General features: G+C 32.3%; 1 protein-coding gene across 7 annotated transcripts in view; it reads right to left on the bottom strand.

Moving 5' to 3' along the window:
- The window catches only part of ADAD1 (adenosine deaminase domain containing 1), a 110428-nt gene that overhangs the window by 64446 nt on the left and 32173 nt on the right, over positions 1-13809 (bottom strand). For all 7 annotated transcript variants that reach the window (XR_013828239.1, XM_079920676.1, XM_079920674.1 and 4 more), the window contains 2 exons: positions 12284-12521; positions 8041-8173 (listed from right to left, as the gene is read on the bottom strand). Coding sequence is in view for 6 of the 7 variants with exons in the window: in XM_079920676.1 (XP_079776802.1) it covers positions 8041-8173; positions 12284-12521 (371 nt within the window). In the remaining variant the exon portion in view is untranslated. The remainder of the gene's footprint in view (positions 1-8040; positions 8174-12283; positions 12522-13809) is intronic.

Genomic DNA, 13809 nt, shown 5'->3' on the forward strand with positions numbered 1-13809 from the left:
TGGTACATCTCTCCACTTACTTAGGTCTTTTTAAATTTCTCTCAGCAATGTTTCATCATTTTTGGTGTACAGGTCTTACCTTCTTTTATTAAATTTATTCCTAAGTTTATTTTTATGCTCCTGTGGATGAAATTTTTTTCTCAAGTGTAATTCTGGGGTGTTCAGTCCTCGTATATAAATATACAATTTATTTTTCTATATTGTTCTTACACTGTGTGCTAAATTCACATATAATATAGTTGTTTTTGGTAGATTCCAGAGGATATTTTACATACAATATCATTTAGAAATAAGGACAGTTTTTCTACTTCCTTTCCAGTCTGGATGCCTTTTATTCCTTTTTCTTGCCTTGCTGCTCTACCTAGGACCTACAGATCATGCTGACTAGAAGTGGTGAGAGCAATCTTCGGGGGAAGGGAAAACAGTATTCAGCTTTTCAGCATTGTCAGGTAAACTGTAGTTTTTCAGTGATGCCCTTTATCTGGTTGAGGAAGTTCACTTCTATTTCTTATTTGTTCAGTGTTTTTATTGTGAATAGGTGTTGGATTTTGTCAAATGCATTATGTACATCTACTGAGATAAGTATGTGGGTTTTGAACTTGAATATATTCACATAATACATCAAATGATTTTCTGATGTTAAATCACCCTTGCATCCTGGAATAAACCTCCTTGGTCATGGTGTATAATCCTTTTTATATGTTGCTGGATTTGGTTTGTAAATATCTTATGAATAATTTTTGCATTTATGTTCCTAAGAGATACTGATTTGTAGTTTTCACTTCCTGTGATGTTTCTGACCACTTTTGGTATCAGGGTTATTATACTGGCCTCATAAAATGAGTTGGGAAGCATTCTCTCCTCCTTTATTTTATTAAAGTTTTTGTAGGATTTATATTAATTTTTGCTGTTATGTTTGGTAGAATTCACCAGCGAACCCATAACTGCACTTGTGCTTTTCTTTAAGAATTTTAACTAATAATTCAATTTTTTTTTAATTTAGTTCAATTCAGATGTTCTGTTTAGTCAAGTTTTGTAATTTGTCTTTCTAGGAATGCATCCATTTCATTTAACTTGTCTAATTTGTTGACAAAAGGTTGTTTATAGTATTTCCTTAAAATTATTTTAGCTCTTTGGAGTCTTCAGTGATGACTCTTCTTTCATCAAGATTATGATCACTTGCGTTGTCTCTTATTTCTCAGTTATTTCTTAGTTCTTTAGTCTAGCTAAAGTATTATGAATTTTTTTGATTTTTTTTCAATGAACCAGCTTCTGATTTCATTGATTTTTCTATTGATTTTCCTGTCTTTTATCTCATTAATTTCCAACCCATCCTATATTATTCTCTCATTTTTTTTTTAAATTTGCTCTTCTAACTTCTTGAGGTGGAAGGTTAAATAACTGATTTTATGGTTCTCTTCGTTTCTAATATAAGCATTTAAAGCTATGCATTTCTAAGCACTTCTTTGATTATATTCTCTAAATTTTAATATGCTGTATTTTCATTTTCATTCAGTTTGAGATATTTCTTAATTTCCTTTGTATTTCTTCTTTGACTTGTGGATTAGAAGTTGTTTAATTTCCAAATGTATAATTATTTCTAGATTTCATTCTGTTGTTTTCTAATTTAATTCCATAGTAGTTAGAACATACTTTGTATGATTTTAATCCTTTAAACTTATTGAGACTTGCTTTATGGCCTATATGGCCTATAGTGGAGAATGCCTCATGTGTATTTGAAAAGAATGTATATTCTGCTGTTGTGTATAGTGTTTAGTCTGGTTGGTTTGTAGTGTTATTCAAGCCTTCTATATTCTTACTGATTTTCTGTCTAGTTGAACTATCAATTACTGAGGGAGGAACATTAAAACCTCCAACTATAATCGTAGAATTCTCCATTTCACCTTTAAATGCTGTCATTTTTTGCTTATGTATTTTGGGGTTCTGCTGTTATACCCATATACTTATATAATTGTTGTATGTTCCTAATGTATTAACCGTTTACCACTATAACACGTTACCCTTTGTCTCCAGTAATATTGCTCATCTTGATGTGTACTTGTTTGATTTTAATGTAAACACTCCAGCTCTCTTACTGCTATTGTTTGCCTGGTATGTCTTTTTTTTCATCCTTTTACTTTCAATCTATTTGTGTCTTTGAATTTAATGTGTCTCTTACAGATAGTATACAGTTGGATCTTGCTTTTTAGCCCAATCTGAAAAATCTCCGTCTTTTTTCTGGAGCATTTAGAATATTCAAATATAATGTAATTATTGATATATATTGGATTTATGTCTGCCATTTCACTTTATTTTCCAAGTCCTGTGTCCTTTATTTCTCTGCTTGTTTATTGCCTTCTAGTCCTTTTAAAAATGCATTCTTAGTACACCATTTTAATTCCTCTGTTGATGTTTTAGCTGTAGTTTTCCAGCTGTTCTCTTCATGGCTACTTTAGGAATTACAATATGCCTCTTTCTCTTACCATAGTCTGCTTCAGATTCATACTGACTTAATCCTGCTAATATATAGCAACTTTGTTCCAATATTGATCCATTTCTTTCTCTGTCCTTTATTATTGCCATTTATACTCCACTTACATACATTATAAAATTCAATAATACAGTGCTAAAATAATTTTAAACAACTTTGGTTTTTTAAAGAAAATAAGAAAAAAATATACACATCTTTTATATCTACCCACATAATTACTGTTTATAGTATTCTTTATTCCTTCCTGTAGACTTGTTATCATCTGGTATAATTTCTTCTAAGCCTCAAGGACTTCCTTTGGAATTCCTTCTAGAGAAGTTCTGCTAACAACAAATTTTCTTAATTTTTGTCTACCTGGCAATGTTTTTATTTTGCTTTTGTTTTTAAAGGAATCCTGACCCATTAGCAGTCACTCCTCATTCTCTCCTCCCCACAGCCCCTGGAAATCAGTAATCTACTTTCTGTTTCTATGAATTTGCCTATTATAGACATTTCATATAAATGGAATCATACATGCAACGTTTTGTGGCTGGCTTTTTTCACTTAACATTTTCAAGGTTGACCCACACTGTAGAATGTATCAGTACTTCAGAGTTCCTTTTATGGATGAATGGTAGTCCATAGTATGGACATGCCACATTTTGTTTATCCATTCATCCGTGGATGAACATTTGGATTGTTTCTACCTTTTCTGTATTATGAATACCGTTACAGACATTTATATATAAGTTTTGGTGTGGATAAGTGTTTTCAATTCTTTTATGTATATACCTAGGAGTGAAATTCCTGGGTTACATGATAACTCATATTTAACTTTGTGAGGAACTGTTAAATTGTTTTCCAAAGTAGATGTACCATTTTATATTCCTATCAGCAATGCATGATAGTTCCAATTTTTTCACATTCTTGACACTTGTTAATGTCACTCTTTATTACAGCTATGTCCTAATGTGTGTAAAGCAGTATATCACTGTGGTCTTCATTCGCATTTTCCTAATGACTATGTTGAACATCATATGCTTATTGGCCATTTTAAAATTTTCTTTGTAGAAATGTCTGTTCAAATCCTTTGCTCATTCAAAAAATTTGGTCATCTGTCTTTTTATTATTGAGTTGCAAAAGTTTTTTGTGTATTCTGGATACAAGTCCCTTATTAAATATATGATTTGCAAATTTCCTAATGATAATTTTTGAAATGCAAAAGTTTTACTTTTAATGAAGTTTAAAATACTATTTTTTTTCTCTTTTGGATTGTGTTTTTGTTATCAGATCTAAGAAGCCTTTTTTCTTACTTAGGAATACAAATATTTTCTCCTATGTTTTTCTCTGAGTTTTATAGTTTTAGCTCTTACGTAGGTCTATCCATTTTGAGTTCATTTTTGTATATGGTATGAGGTAGAAGTCCAAGTTCATTCTCTTCCATGGGGATATTCAGTTATCCTAGGACTACTTACTGAAAAGACTATTTTTTCCCACTGAATGATCTTGGCACTCTTGTTAAAAATCACTTGACCATAATAATTGCCAGGGTTTATTTCTGGAATGTCAATTATATTCCATTGATCTATATGTTTATACTAATACCAGTATTATACTATCTTGATTATTATGGCTTTGTAGTATGCTTTGAAATCAAGAAGTGTGAATCCTCCAACTTTGTTCTTTTCCAAGATTGCTTTGGCTCTTCTGGGTTTGCTTCCATTACTGCTAATGAGAAATCAGCCCTAAATGTATTGGTCTATGGTTGATAACTATTTTCTCTCTTGCTGCTTTCAAGATTTTCTCTTTGTCTCGGTCTTAAGCAGTTTGACTATGATGTATCTAGGTATGAATCTTTATATTTTTCTTTCTTGGGGTTTCTTGAGCTTCTTGGATCTGTTAATATTCTTCCTCAAATATGGGGTTATTTTTAGTAATTTCTTCAAGTGTTTTTCCTGATCCCTTTTCTCTCTCCTTTTCTTCTAGGACTCCTAGCATTGGGTTGGTCAAAAGGTTCATTTGGTTTTTTTCCGTAAGATGGCTCTAGTATCACTTAGTTGTCTTCAACTTCATTCAAAACAATTTTGTTAGATTGTATGTGACAGCTGTCATATCATCGTGCATTTAAAAAAAGACTTATCAAAATTGGTGAATTTTTGTGTAGCCATTTTAATACTGAAGATGGAAGAAAAAAGCAACATTTTCAGCATATTATGCTTTATTATTTCAAGAAAGGTAAAACGCAGCTGAAATGCACAAAAAGATTTGTGCAGTGTACGGAGAAGGTCCTGTGACTGATCAAACGTGTCAAAAGTGGTTTTTGAAGTGTGGTGCTGAAGATTTCTCGCTGGAGGATGCTCCATGGTCAGGTAGTCCAGTTGAAGTTGACAGCAATCAAATCAAGACATTCACTGAGAACAATCAAAGTTATACCATGTGGGAGATAGCCAACATACTCAAAATATCCAAATCAAGTGCTGAAAATCATTTGCAGCAGCTTGGTTATGTTAATCACTTTGATATTTGGGCTCCACATAAGTTAAGCCAAAAAAAACCTTCTTGACTGTATTTCCACATGCAATTCTCTATTTAAATGTAATGAAAATATTCCGTTTTTAAAACAAATTGTGATGGGCAATGAAAAGTGGATACTGTACAATAATGTGGAACGGAAGAGATCATGGGGCAAGTGAAATGAACCACCACCAACCGCACCAAACGCTGGTCTTCATCCAAAGAAGTTGATGTTGTGTATATGCTGGGATTGGAAGGGAGTCCTCCATTATGAGCTCCTTTCAGAAAACCAAATGATTAATTCCAACAAGTACTGCTCCCAATTAGACCAACTGAAAGCGGCACTAGATGAAAAGCATCCAGAATTAGGCAACAGAAAATGCATAATCTTCCATCAGGATAACGCAAGATAGCATGTTTCTTTGATGACCAGGCAAAAGCTGTTACACCTTGGCTGGGAAGTTCTGATTCATCTGTTATATTTACCAGACATTGTACCTTTGGATTTTCATTTATTTCGCTCTTTACAAAATTCTTTTAATGGAAAAAATTTCAATTCCCTGGAAGACTGTAAAAGGTACACAGAGCAGTTCTCTACTCGAAAAGAAAGTTTTGGGAAGATGGAATTATGAAGTTGCCCGAAAAATGGCAGAAGGTAGTGGAACAAAAGGGTGAATATGTTGTTCAATCAAGTTCTTGGTGAAAATGAAAAATGTGTCTTTTATTTTTACTTAAAAAACGGAGGCAACCCAACATAAGTTGGTACACTTAATACTGTTCCACAAATCTTTGAAGTTCTGTTCATTTTTCTTTAACCTGTTTCATTCTGTCCTTTAAAATAATTTCTTTTGATCTATCTTCAAAGTCCACTGATATTTTTCCTGCAATCTCAAATGTACTGTTGGACCCATCTAGAGAATTATATTCATTTCAGTTATTATATATTGTTTCAATCCTAGAATATTCATTTGGGGTTTTTCTTTTTGTAGTTTCTATTTCTCTACTGAGATTACCTACTTACTGAAACATTGTTGTATTTTCCTTTAATTACTTGAACATATTTATAATAGCTGCTTTGAAACCTTTGCTATATTCAACATTGGGATCCACTCAGAACCAGTTTCTATTGAATGTTGTTCTTCCTGAGTATAGGTTTTACTTTCCTGTTTTTTACATATCCCATAATTTTTGGTTGAAACAGACTTTTTAGATAATATATTGTAGCAACTCTGGATTCTGTTTTATTTTTTTTAAGTTTGCTGCAATTGTGAGATCTGTTTTCCCCATGGTGTGCACTGTCTCTTTCCAGTTTTGTTATGTTTTAGCCTGGCTTCCTAGGGGTTACCCTGTATCTGCAAAGCTTAGTGATAAACAAATAGCTTAGTGATAAGGAAAAGATTTCAGCAGACATTATGCTCAAACACCTTAAACCTAAAAGGCTTCTACCTTTTTCTGATCAATTCATTTGGGGAGGGGTGGGTGGTACAGTGTATTTAATGTTGCAGGCAGTTCTATTTCACACTTTCACTCTTTACTAGGTTCTCTTGAGTCTGCATTGCACATGAGTGTAATTTCTCAGTCAGCCAAGGATATATAGAGAATTTCTCTCAACCCTTCCATGGCTCTTTCACTTCCAAGATCTACCTGTTAAGTTACTAACTGGTATACCACTTGCCCCAAGGACTGCAACCTTGGGCCAGCGAAGTTACTGATTTTCTCCATTATTTTCCTCTATCAGGTTTGGCACATTTAGTTGAAAAAGTCACAAATTTTCACCCTCTGCCACAAATCAAGTTCATCCCCTCTAGCAGAAAATCTACTACTTTTGGTGGCATTCTCAATCTGATAAAACTACAGTTATTGCCGTTCAAACTAGCAGAGAGGAAGGAGAGAGAACAGGAACAGCTTTGGGCAAAGGTGCCACAAATTCCTGCTGTTCTTACCCAAAGTTCTAAGAGTTTTACAAGAGTATACACTTTTCAGTGTGTTTTCTGCCTTTAGTTAATTTCCAGAGTTGTGAGAAGGGGTTTTTTCCCCTGATAATTTTGTCCAGTTTTATATTTTTTTACAGAGATGACTTGCAACCTCTTTATGCCCAAACCCGAAATTGTCTAGGTAAGCTTTTATACTTAAAAATGTTTGTATATACAAACAAACCTACAGTTAATATTAATTGCTTTACAGGATGGAATTATACAGTTTGAGTATTAAGATATTGGTGAAATTAAGAGACTTTCACATAATACTATATTACTGAAACTGAAATTAGGTTATTAAAAACAATTTGTATTTAATAATTTGATAACATGGATATAACATATTATGAAATGGCTCAGGTCTTAGTATGTTGAATGAAAAAATCAGATTAACAAGCATATATAATATAAGCTTAATATTTTAAAATATATGCATACACAAAAATATAAATACATGATAAGAAACTGAAATAACATGCTTACATTACAAGATTAGAGTATTATATTTGAGTAGTAGGTGGATTTACAAGTAATATTTTCCTTCTGTACTTAAAAAGAAAATTCCAAATTCTCTACTCAACATAAATTATGTTCGTAATACTAAAAAAAGAATATATATATTTAAAGATAGAAAAAGACTACCTACATCACTTAAGCCCAAATCACAAACTCAAATTAAAGGTGTTTCACAATTTTAAGATAGGCAAATTAATTTATATGAATATACTAATATATCATTTTAGAATACTTAAATACTATCGTTAATATAGCTAATATCATATACATAAGAAATTTTATTACCATTTTGTTCCTCTGGGTATGACAGTAGGTTTTGATCAATATTGTCAAAGTAGGTACACACCATACTGAGGTAGCTACTTTCAGGGGCAACACTTATTTACATATCCAATTTCCAGCATGTTCACTTAAAAATTAATTTTACCACTACATGGTAATCTCTTATTTTCAGGAACTATTTACTCAACTTTTGCTATGTATCATCATCATTATAAAATTACCACATTATTATTGTCTTAAATTTTTATTTCGGTGATTAGCTTCATTCCTTTTAAGACTTACCTTAGCTGCATGATATGTACTAGCTTCAAGTAAATCTTCTTTTTCAGCTTCTTTGGCAAGCAGGTTAAATCGACTTAACATTGCAGCCTTACAAAGCCGACTTGCCATTGACACACCACTTTTAAATGGGGAACTGAAGTAGAAAAGAATGAAACATTCACTAATCATTATTCAGTATTTATGTTGGCATTTGTAGGGATTAAAATCAACACAGAATCTACAAATATTTATCTCAATTATGTACAGTGCATATAGTGAAATTTTTTTACATAAAATTATTCTGAATATTTAACTTTCTGAAGCTAATTTCTTTTATGAAATTATAGTTTAAGTTATCAGAGTACTGCATTAAAAATTAAAGCAGAGGATGGATATTTGGAACATTTCTTTTGTTTGAAGCAAAATTAATCTATGGTGATCCAAATTAAAACAGTGGTTCTACCAAGGATTGACTAGAAGAGGGCAAAAAAGTATTTTCTGAAATGAAGAAAATGTCCTGTATTCTGACTGGGGTAATGGTTACACAGGCATGTATATAAATAAATAAATAAATATATAAATATATATATATATAAAAATATAAAAACTCATGAAATTGTACATTTCACTCTGTAAATTTTGACTCACTAAAAAAGTAAATTATACACACTCACCTCACCACCCTCCATATATATGTATGTATGCACATATAGATATGTATTTTTCTATGTTTCTAATAGAAGTGGGTCCACAGATCATGAGCTTTCTTGCTATTGTAACTCTTTCCCTTCATTATATCTTCTCATTAGTTGTTCTCCTGATAGATTACAAAAATTGCCAAAATCCTTTATTCCTTCCTGTCTCCATGTTCTTTACAATGTAACTTTTCAGATTCTCCCATCACTAACTATGGTTGATTGCTCCTCCCCATGAATTTGGGCTGGCCTTGTGACTTGTTTTGGTGAATAAAATAGACTATTGTGCCAGTTCCAAGCCTGGGCCTCAAGAGGCTTTGTGTTTTCATTCTCTGGGGACCCCTTCTTCTGCCATGTGAGCCTCCTAAGACTGGTCTACTAGAAGGTGAGAGAACACATGGACCAGAGCCCAGCTGTCCCTCTAAGATCAGCCAAGATGCCCTACAGCTGACCTAGAGTGGACCCCAGACACATGGGAGAGCCCAGCCAAATCTAGCTCAGTTGACCTAAGGACTTGAACAGCAATAAATGGTTGTTGTTTTAAGCCACTAAATTTTGAGATAGTTTATATGCAGTAATAGTTAACATAAACGCCTATTAATGAAATGTACTAATCTCTATATATTAATTTTCCACCATCATACCTATTTTTGGTGGTGGATTTTTAGATGATTCTCTTGGGCTTTTCAGGTATAAAATGATACCATATGCAAAAAGTCGTAATTTTACCTCCTCCTTTCCAATATTTTATATCTCTCATTTCTTTCTTTTGTTCAAATGCATTAAATAACATGTTAAATAACAGCAATAACAGTAAACAATCATGTCTTGTTTCAGATGTTAGTAGAAATGACTCTGAGATTTCATCATTAATCATGATGGCACTTTTGGACTAATAAAGATATATTTTACCCTTAACAAAAATATCTATTCCTTTTTTATTGAGTATCTTTATCTAGAATAGTTGTAGAGCTGTATTACATGTCTTCTTAGAATTTATAAAAATGAATATATGGTGTTTTTCCCTAGATCAATTAATATGACAAATTATATTAATACGAGTTTCTAATTTGGTTATTATTTTTACTATGTTATTCTCACATTTCAAGAAAAAATTCCACTTGGTATTATTGTATAAAATATATTATTTTAAGGTTCTGCTTCCTAATATTTTATTTAGCAATTATGCTTGAATATAAAAGTGAGCTTGGTCTGTAACTTTTGTGGTAGGGGGACAGTAATCTTCTATTAGGTTTAAGTATCAATGATACACTTGCTTCATAAAAGTATTTGAATGTTTTCTATCTTTTTAGATAGCACTGGAAGTTCCTGCTATTTAAAGGTTTATAAAATTAATCCAAACTACCTCAGAATGGTGTTTTCTTTGAAAAAGAGGTAGGACGCCTTCTTGGTAACTTTCTCAAGAAAATAATGTTAGATATTTTTCCCTCTTCTGTACCAATTTTAGAAAAATATTTTCCTAGAAATATATGCATTGCACCCAGATTTTCAAATATATTTGCATGGTAGGGGAAAGAAGTTTCTTATGACTTCTTTTAATTTTCTCTGTAATTACTCCTTTATCATTAGTATATATGAGATTAGCTACTGATTTTTTTTCACAGAATCAGTTTTTTAATGATCATTTCTGACTTCTTCAGTTCTCTAGATCTTTAATTTACATTTCTAGTTTTATGAACTTCTTCATTCTGTTTATTTTCATTATTTGTTGCTATAAGTATCTAAAGAATTGGCTTTTCCATTCATTTTGCTTTAGCTATATATCCTACAAGTTCTGAAATGCAATGCACTAAATATCCGTGTTTTCTAAATATTCTGTGATTTCATTTTATATTTCCTCTTTGAGCCAAAAGTTGGAGAACTTCTTTTTCCCAATGAAAGTGGTTTCTAAATATTCTGATTTTGTTATTTACAGTTTGATTGCATCACAATCAGAGAACACTGCCTACATCACTTTTACTTCTTAGAATTTCAGATTTTTTTTGTGGCCTAACATATGGTCAATTTTTGTTAATGTTCTGCAGGTTCTTGAAAAGCAGGTATATTTTATATTTTATGGTACAGAGTTTTAAAGAAATTAATCAAATCTACCTTATTGTTATTTAAGACGGTTATATTCTTGCTTATTGTTTTGTTTACTCAATCTACTAGGAACTGAAAGAGGTGAATTATTGCCTCAACTAATAGTGTATTTCTATTTATCCTTTTATTTTCTGTAATTTCTGCTTTATGAAGGTTGATACTATGTTATTTGCTGCAGTTACTCAGAACTGTTCTTCTTCGTGGATTATATTGCTAAAGTGTCCTTTGCCTTATGTAATAATGCTTTGGGGATGAATAATCAGATCATATCTGCTTTCTTTGCAATCACCTGGCAAGCACTTAGCCATAATAAATAAGTTAAGCTCATTTTACATTAATTTCATCTTTGTTATACTATTATGTTTTCAGTAAACAGTTTTTTTATTATTTTTTTTTGGCCTTGCCATGAGGCATATGGGGTATATTAGTTCCCTGACCAGGGATCAAACCCATGCCCCCCACATTGGAAGCATGGAGTCTTAACCACTGGAGCACCAGGAAGTCCCTCAGTAAACAGTTTTTTAATGTCTTCCACAGAAGACCTGTTTTGTTTGTATGTGTGTAGTCTGTTATTAACAGAAATACACTTCTTAATGCTGACTCAATGCATAAGTATAATTCATCCTAGTTGAAATAATCAATAGTATGCTTGACTGAGTTCATACCAAGAAACATTTGTATGTGATCTTAATTTAAATCTGTCTTTCACAAAGAAAGCAAATTTAGGCACTTAAACTTTTAACATTATTCATTACCACATTATAAATGTATTTTCACACTAAAAGGAGGATTTTAGTTTTACTTGATAATCAATGACAGGGATATTACAAAGAAATGTCTAAAAGGCATAATGTATTATGGCTAAGAACAAAGGCTTTGGAAATAAAATGCCCAGATCAGAATCCTACTTGTGTCACTTAATAGTTGGGTGACTTTATGCAAGATATTTAAACTAGCTTGAATCTCAGTTTCTTTACCTGTAAAAAAAACAATATCACCTAACCCACAAGGTTTTTATAAGAAAGCAGTATAACATAGTACAATAGTTCTCACACTCAAGTGTACATAAATAATATTTGGGAAAGTTGTCAAAAATACAGATTCCGGAGCCCTAAATCCAGACATTCAGATTCAGTAGGAAAAACTGAATTTTTAAAACAAATACATTATTTGCTAATGATCACTAGAGAAACAAAGGATCTGGAGACTGATTTTGAATGCTGGCTCTACCATTTACTATGTAACTTTGGTAAATTATCTAACTTCTCCAGGCCTGTGTTCTCATCAGGAAAAAAAAGTTTTTTAATTAGTACAATGCCTGCAACATAGTCACACTTGATAACTATTATTATTATTAATCACAATTCAAAAAATTGTATTCAAAAAACAAGATAGTTTTTAAAAATCGTATTAAAATGTACTGTTTTGCTTAATATGTGATTTTTGAAGAAATTAGTGACACTAACCTTTCGGTGGTCTTCCCAGTTAGGCCATCCACAATCTCCAAAGAAATGTCCCCTTGTGCCCAATTCAGACTCAGGAATTTATATTCCAAGTTTGTTTGACATGGATATGCAGAAGGTACTAAACTAATATGAGGTCTGTTGACCAAGTAAAACATTGGAAGTTTTGAAGTGAGTGCATCATCAACACGTTGCTTTATAGCAATTTCTAAGCCTCTAGTATCACTGCAATTCCCATCACCTAGAAAGCAAAAACAAAGTAAATACTCAGAAATTCAATAGGAAAAGACTATACTGAAATAAAAGGATATAAATAAAAGTTTAATTGTAAATAGTTCACTTCTTTATCCTGTATCTTGCAACCTTCTCTTTCCGACTTCTACTCTCTTAGTAGCTACTTCTATACTCTTTACCAGAATCAAGACAAGGTAATAAGTCAGAATTTCCATTCAAAAAAGAAACTTCTACAGAAAATAATGAATTGACATTCCAGTGAATAAAAGCAAAAAGCCAGACCTGACCAGAAACAAATCAGTACTTTTACAGGGTTCTGCCAGAGAGAACTGGCTCATTCTGTCTTGATTTCTAAGATTACAGCATGAAACCAGCACATAATGTAGCAGATATATGTAGCTGAGAAATAGTTGGTTAAAGTGTGTTATTTTTCCACATCTGAGAGCCACAGCTTGCAACTGTTCCAGTACCACATGGCTTAGTTTCACAACATGAAGTACTTTAAAGAATGACCATTTCTGATTATAACTGTGGCCAATGCCAAAAGCTCTGAGTTCTCAGTTAAAATTACTGTTGAAGAAGAAAGCTCAAAAAGATGATTAGTATAAGAAAATGGGCTGCGTCAAACTTAAAATAGAAGTTAGGGAACAGTCATTCCTATTTAAAAATTAATAATTCCAAAGCAGATCTCTTTCCTCCTTAGAGGGTCTGAAGTTCTCACAACAAGAGAATCTTTATATACCACTAGACATATGTCACAGATAAAGTTTTGTTTTCACATCACTGGAACTGTTGAGATGGCTACTGGGCTTACACTCACTATGATTATTTGGGAACTAGAAAATGATGTAAAAAGAACATGAGTTGCTTCTGACACTCTTTTTCTAAGCACTCTTTTCAATGTTCCAAATCAAGAGATACTGACTAATGCAGGCTAGTTAAGTTAAAGATATACTTAGACGTAGGAAAAAAGAAGAAATAAGGTCTGTAGAATAGTCATTGTATCTATAATGAACAGAAAACACGAGTTAAAAAAAAAATGTTACGTATAACACACTGTACTACAGACTAAATGTGTCCCCACAAAATTCATATACTGAAACCTGATCCCCAATGTGATGGTATTTCGAGGTGAGGCCTTTGCAAGGTGATTAAGCTATGAGGGTCAGAGCTCTCATGAATGGAATTGGTGCCCTTATGATAAAAGAGACCCTAACCCCTCCCACCATAGGAGGACATACTGAGAAGACAGTCATCTATGAAGCAGAAAGCAGGTCCTCAACAGATAATGAATC

Source organism: Stenella coeruleoalba, assembly GCF_951394435.1.
Source record: "Stenella coeruleoalba genome assembly, chromosome: 4".
Taxonomy (NCBI): domain Eukaryota; kingdom Metazoa; phylum Chordata; class Mammalia; order Artiodactyla; family Delphinidae; genus Stenella; species Stenella coeruleoalba.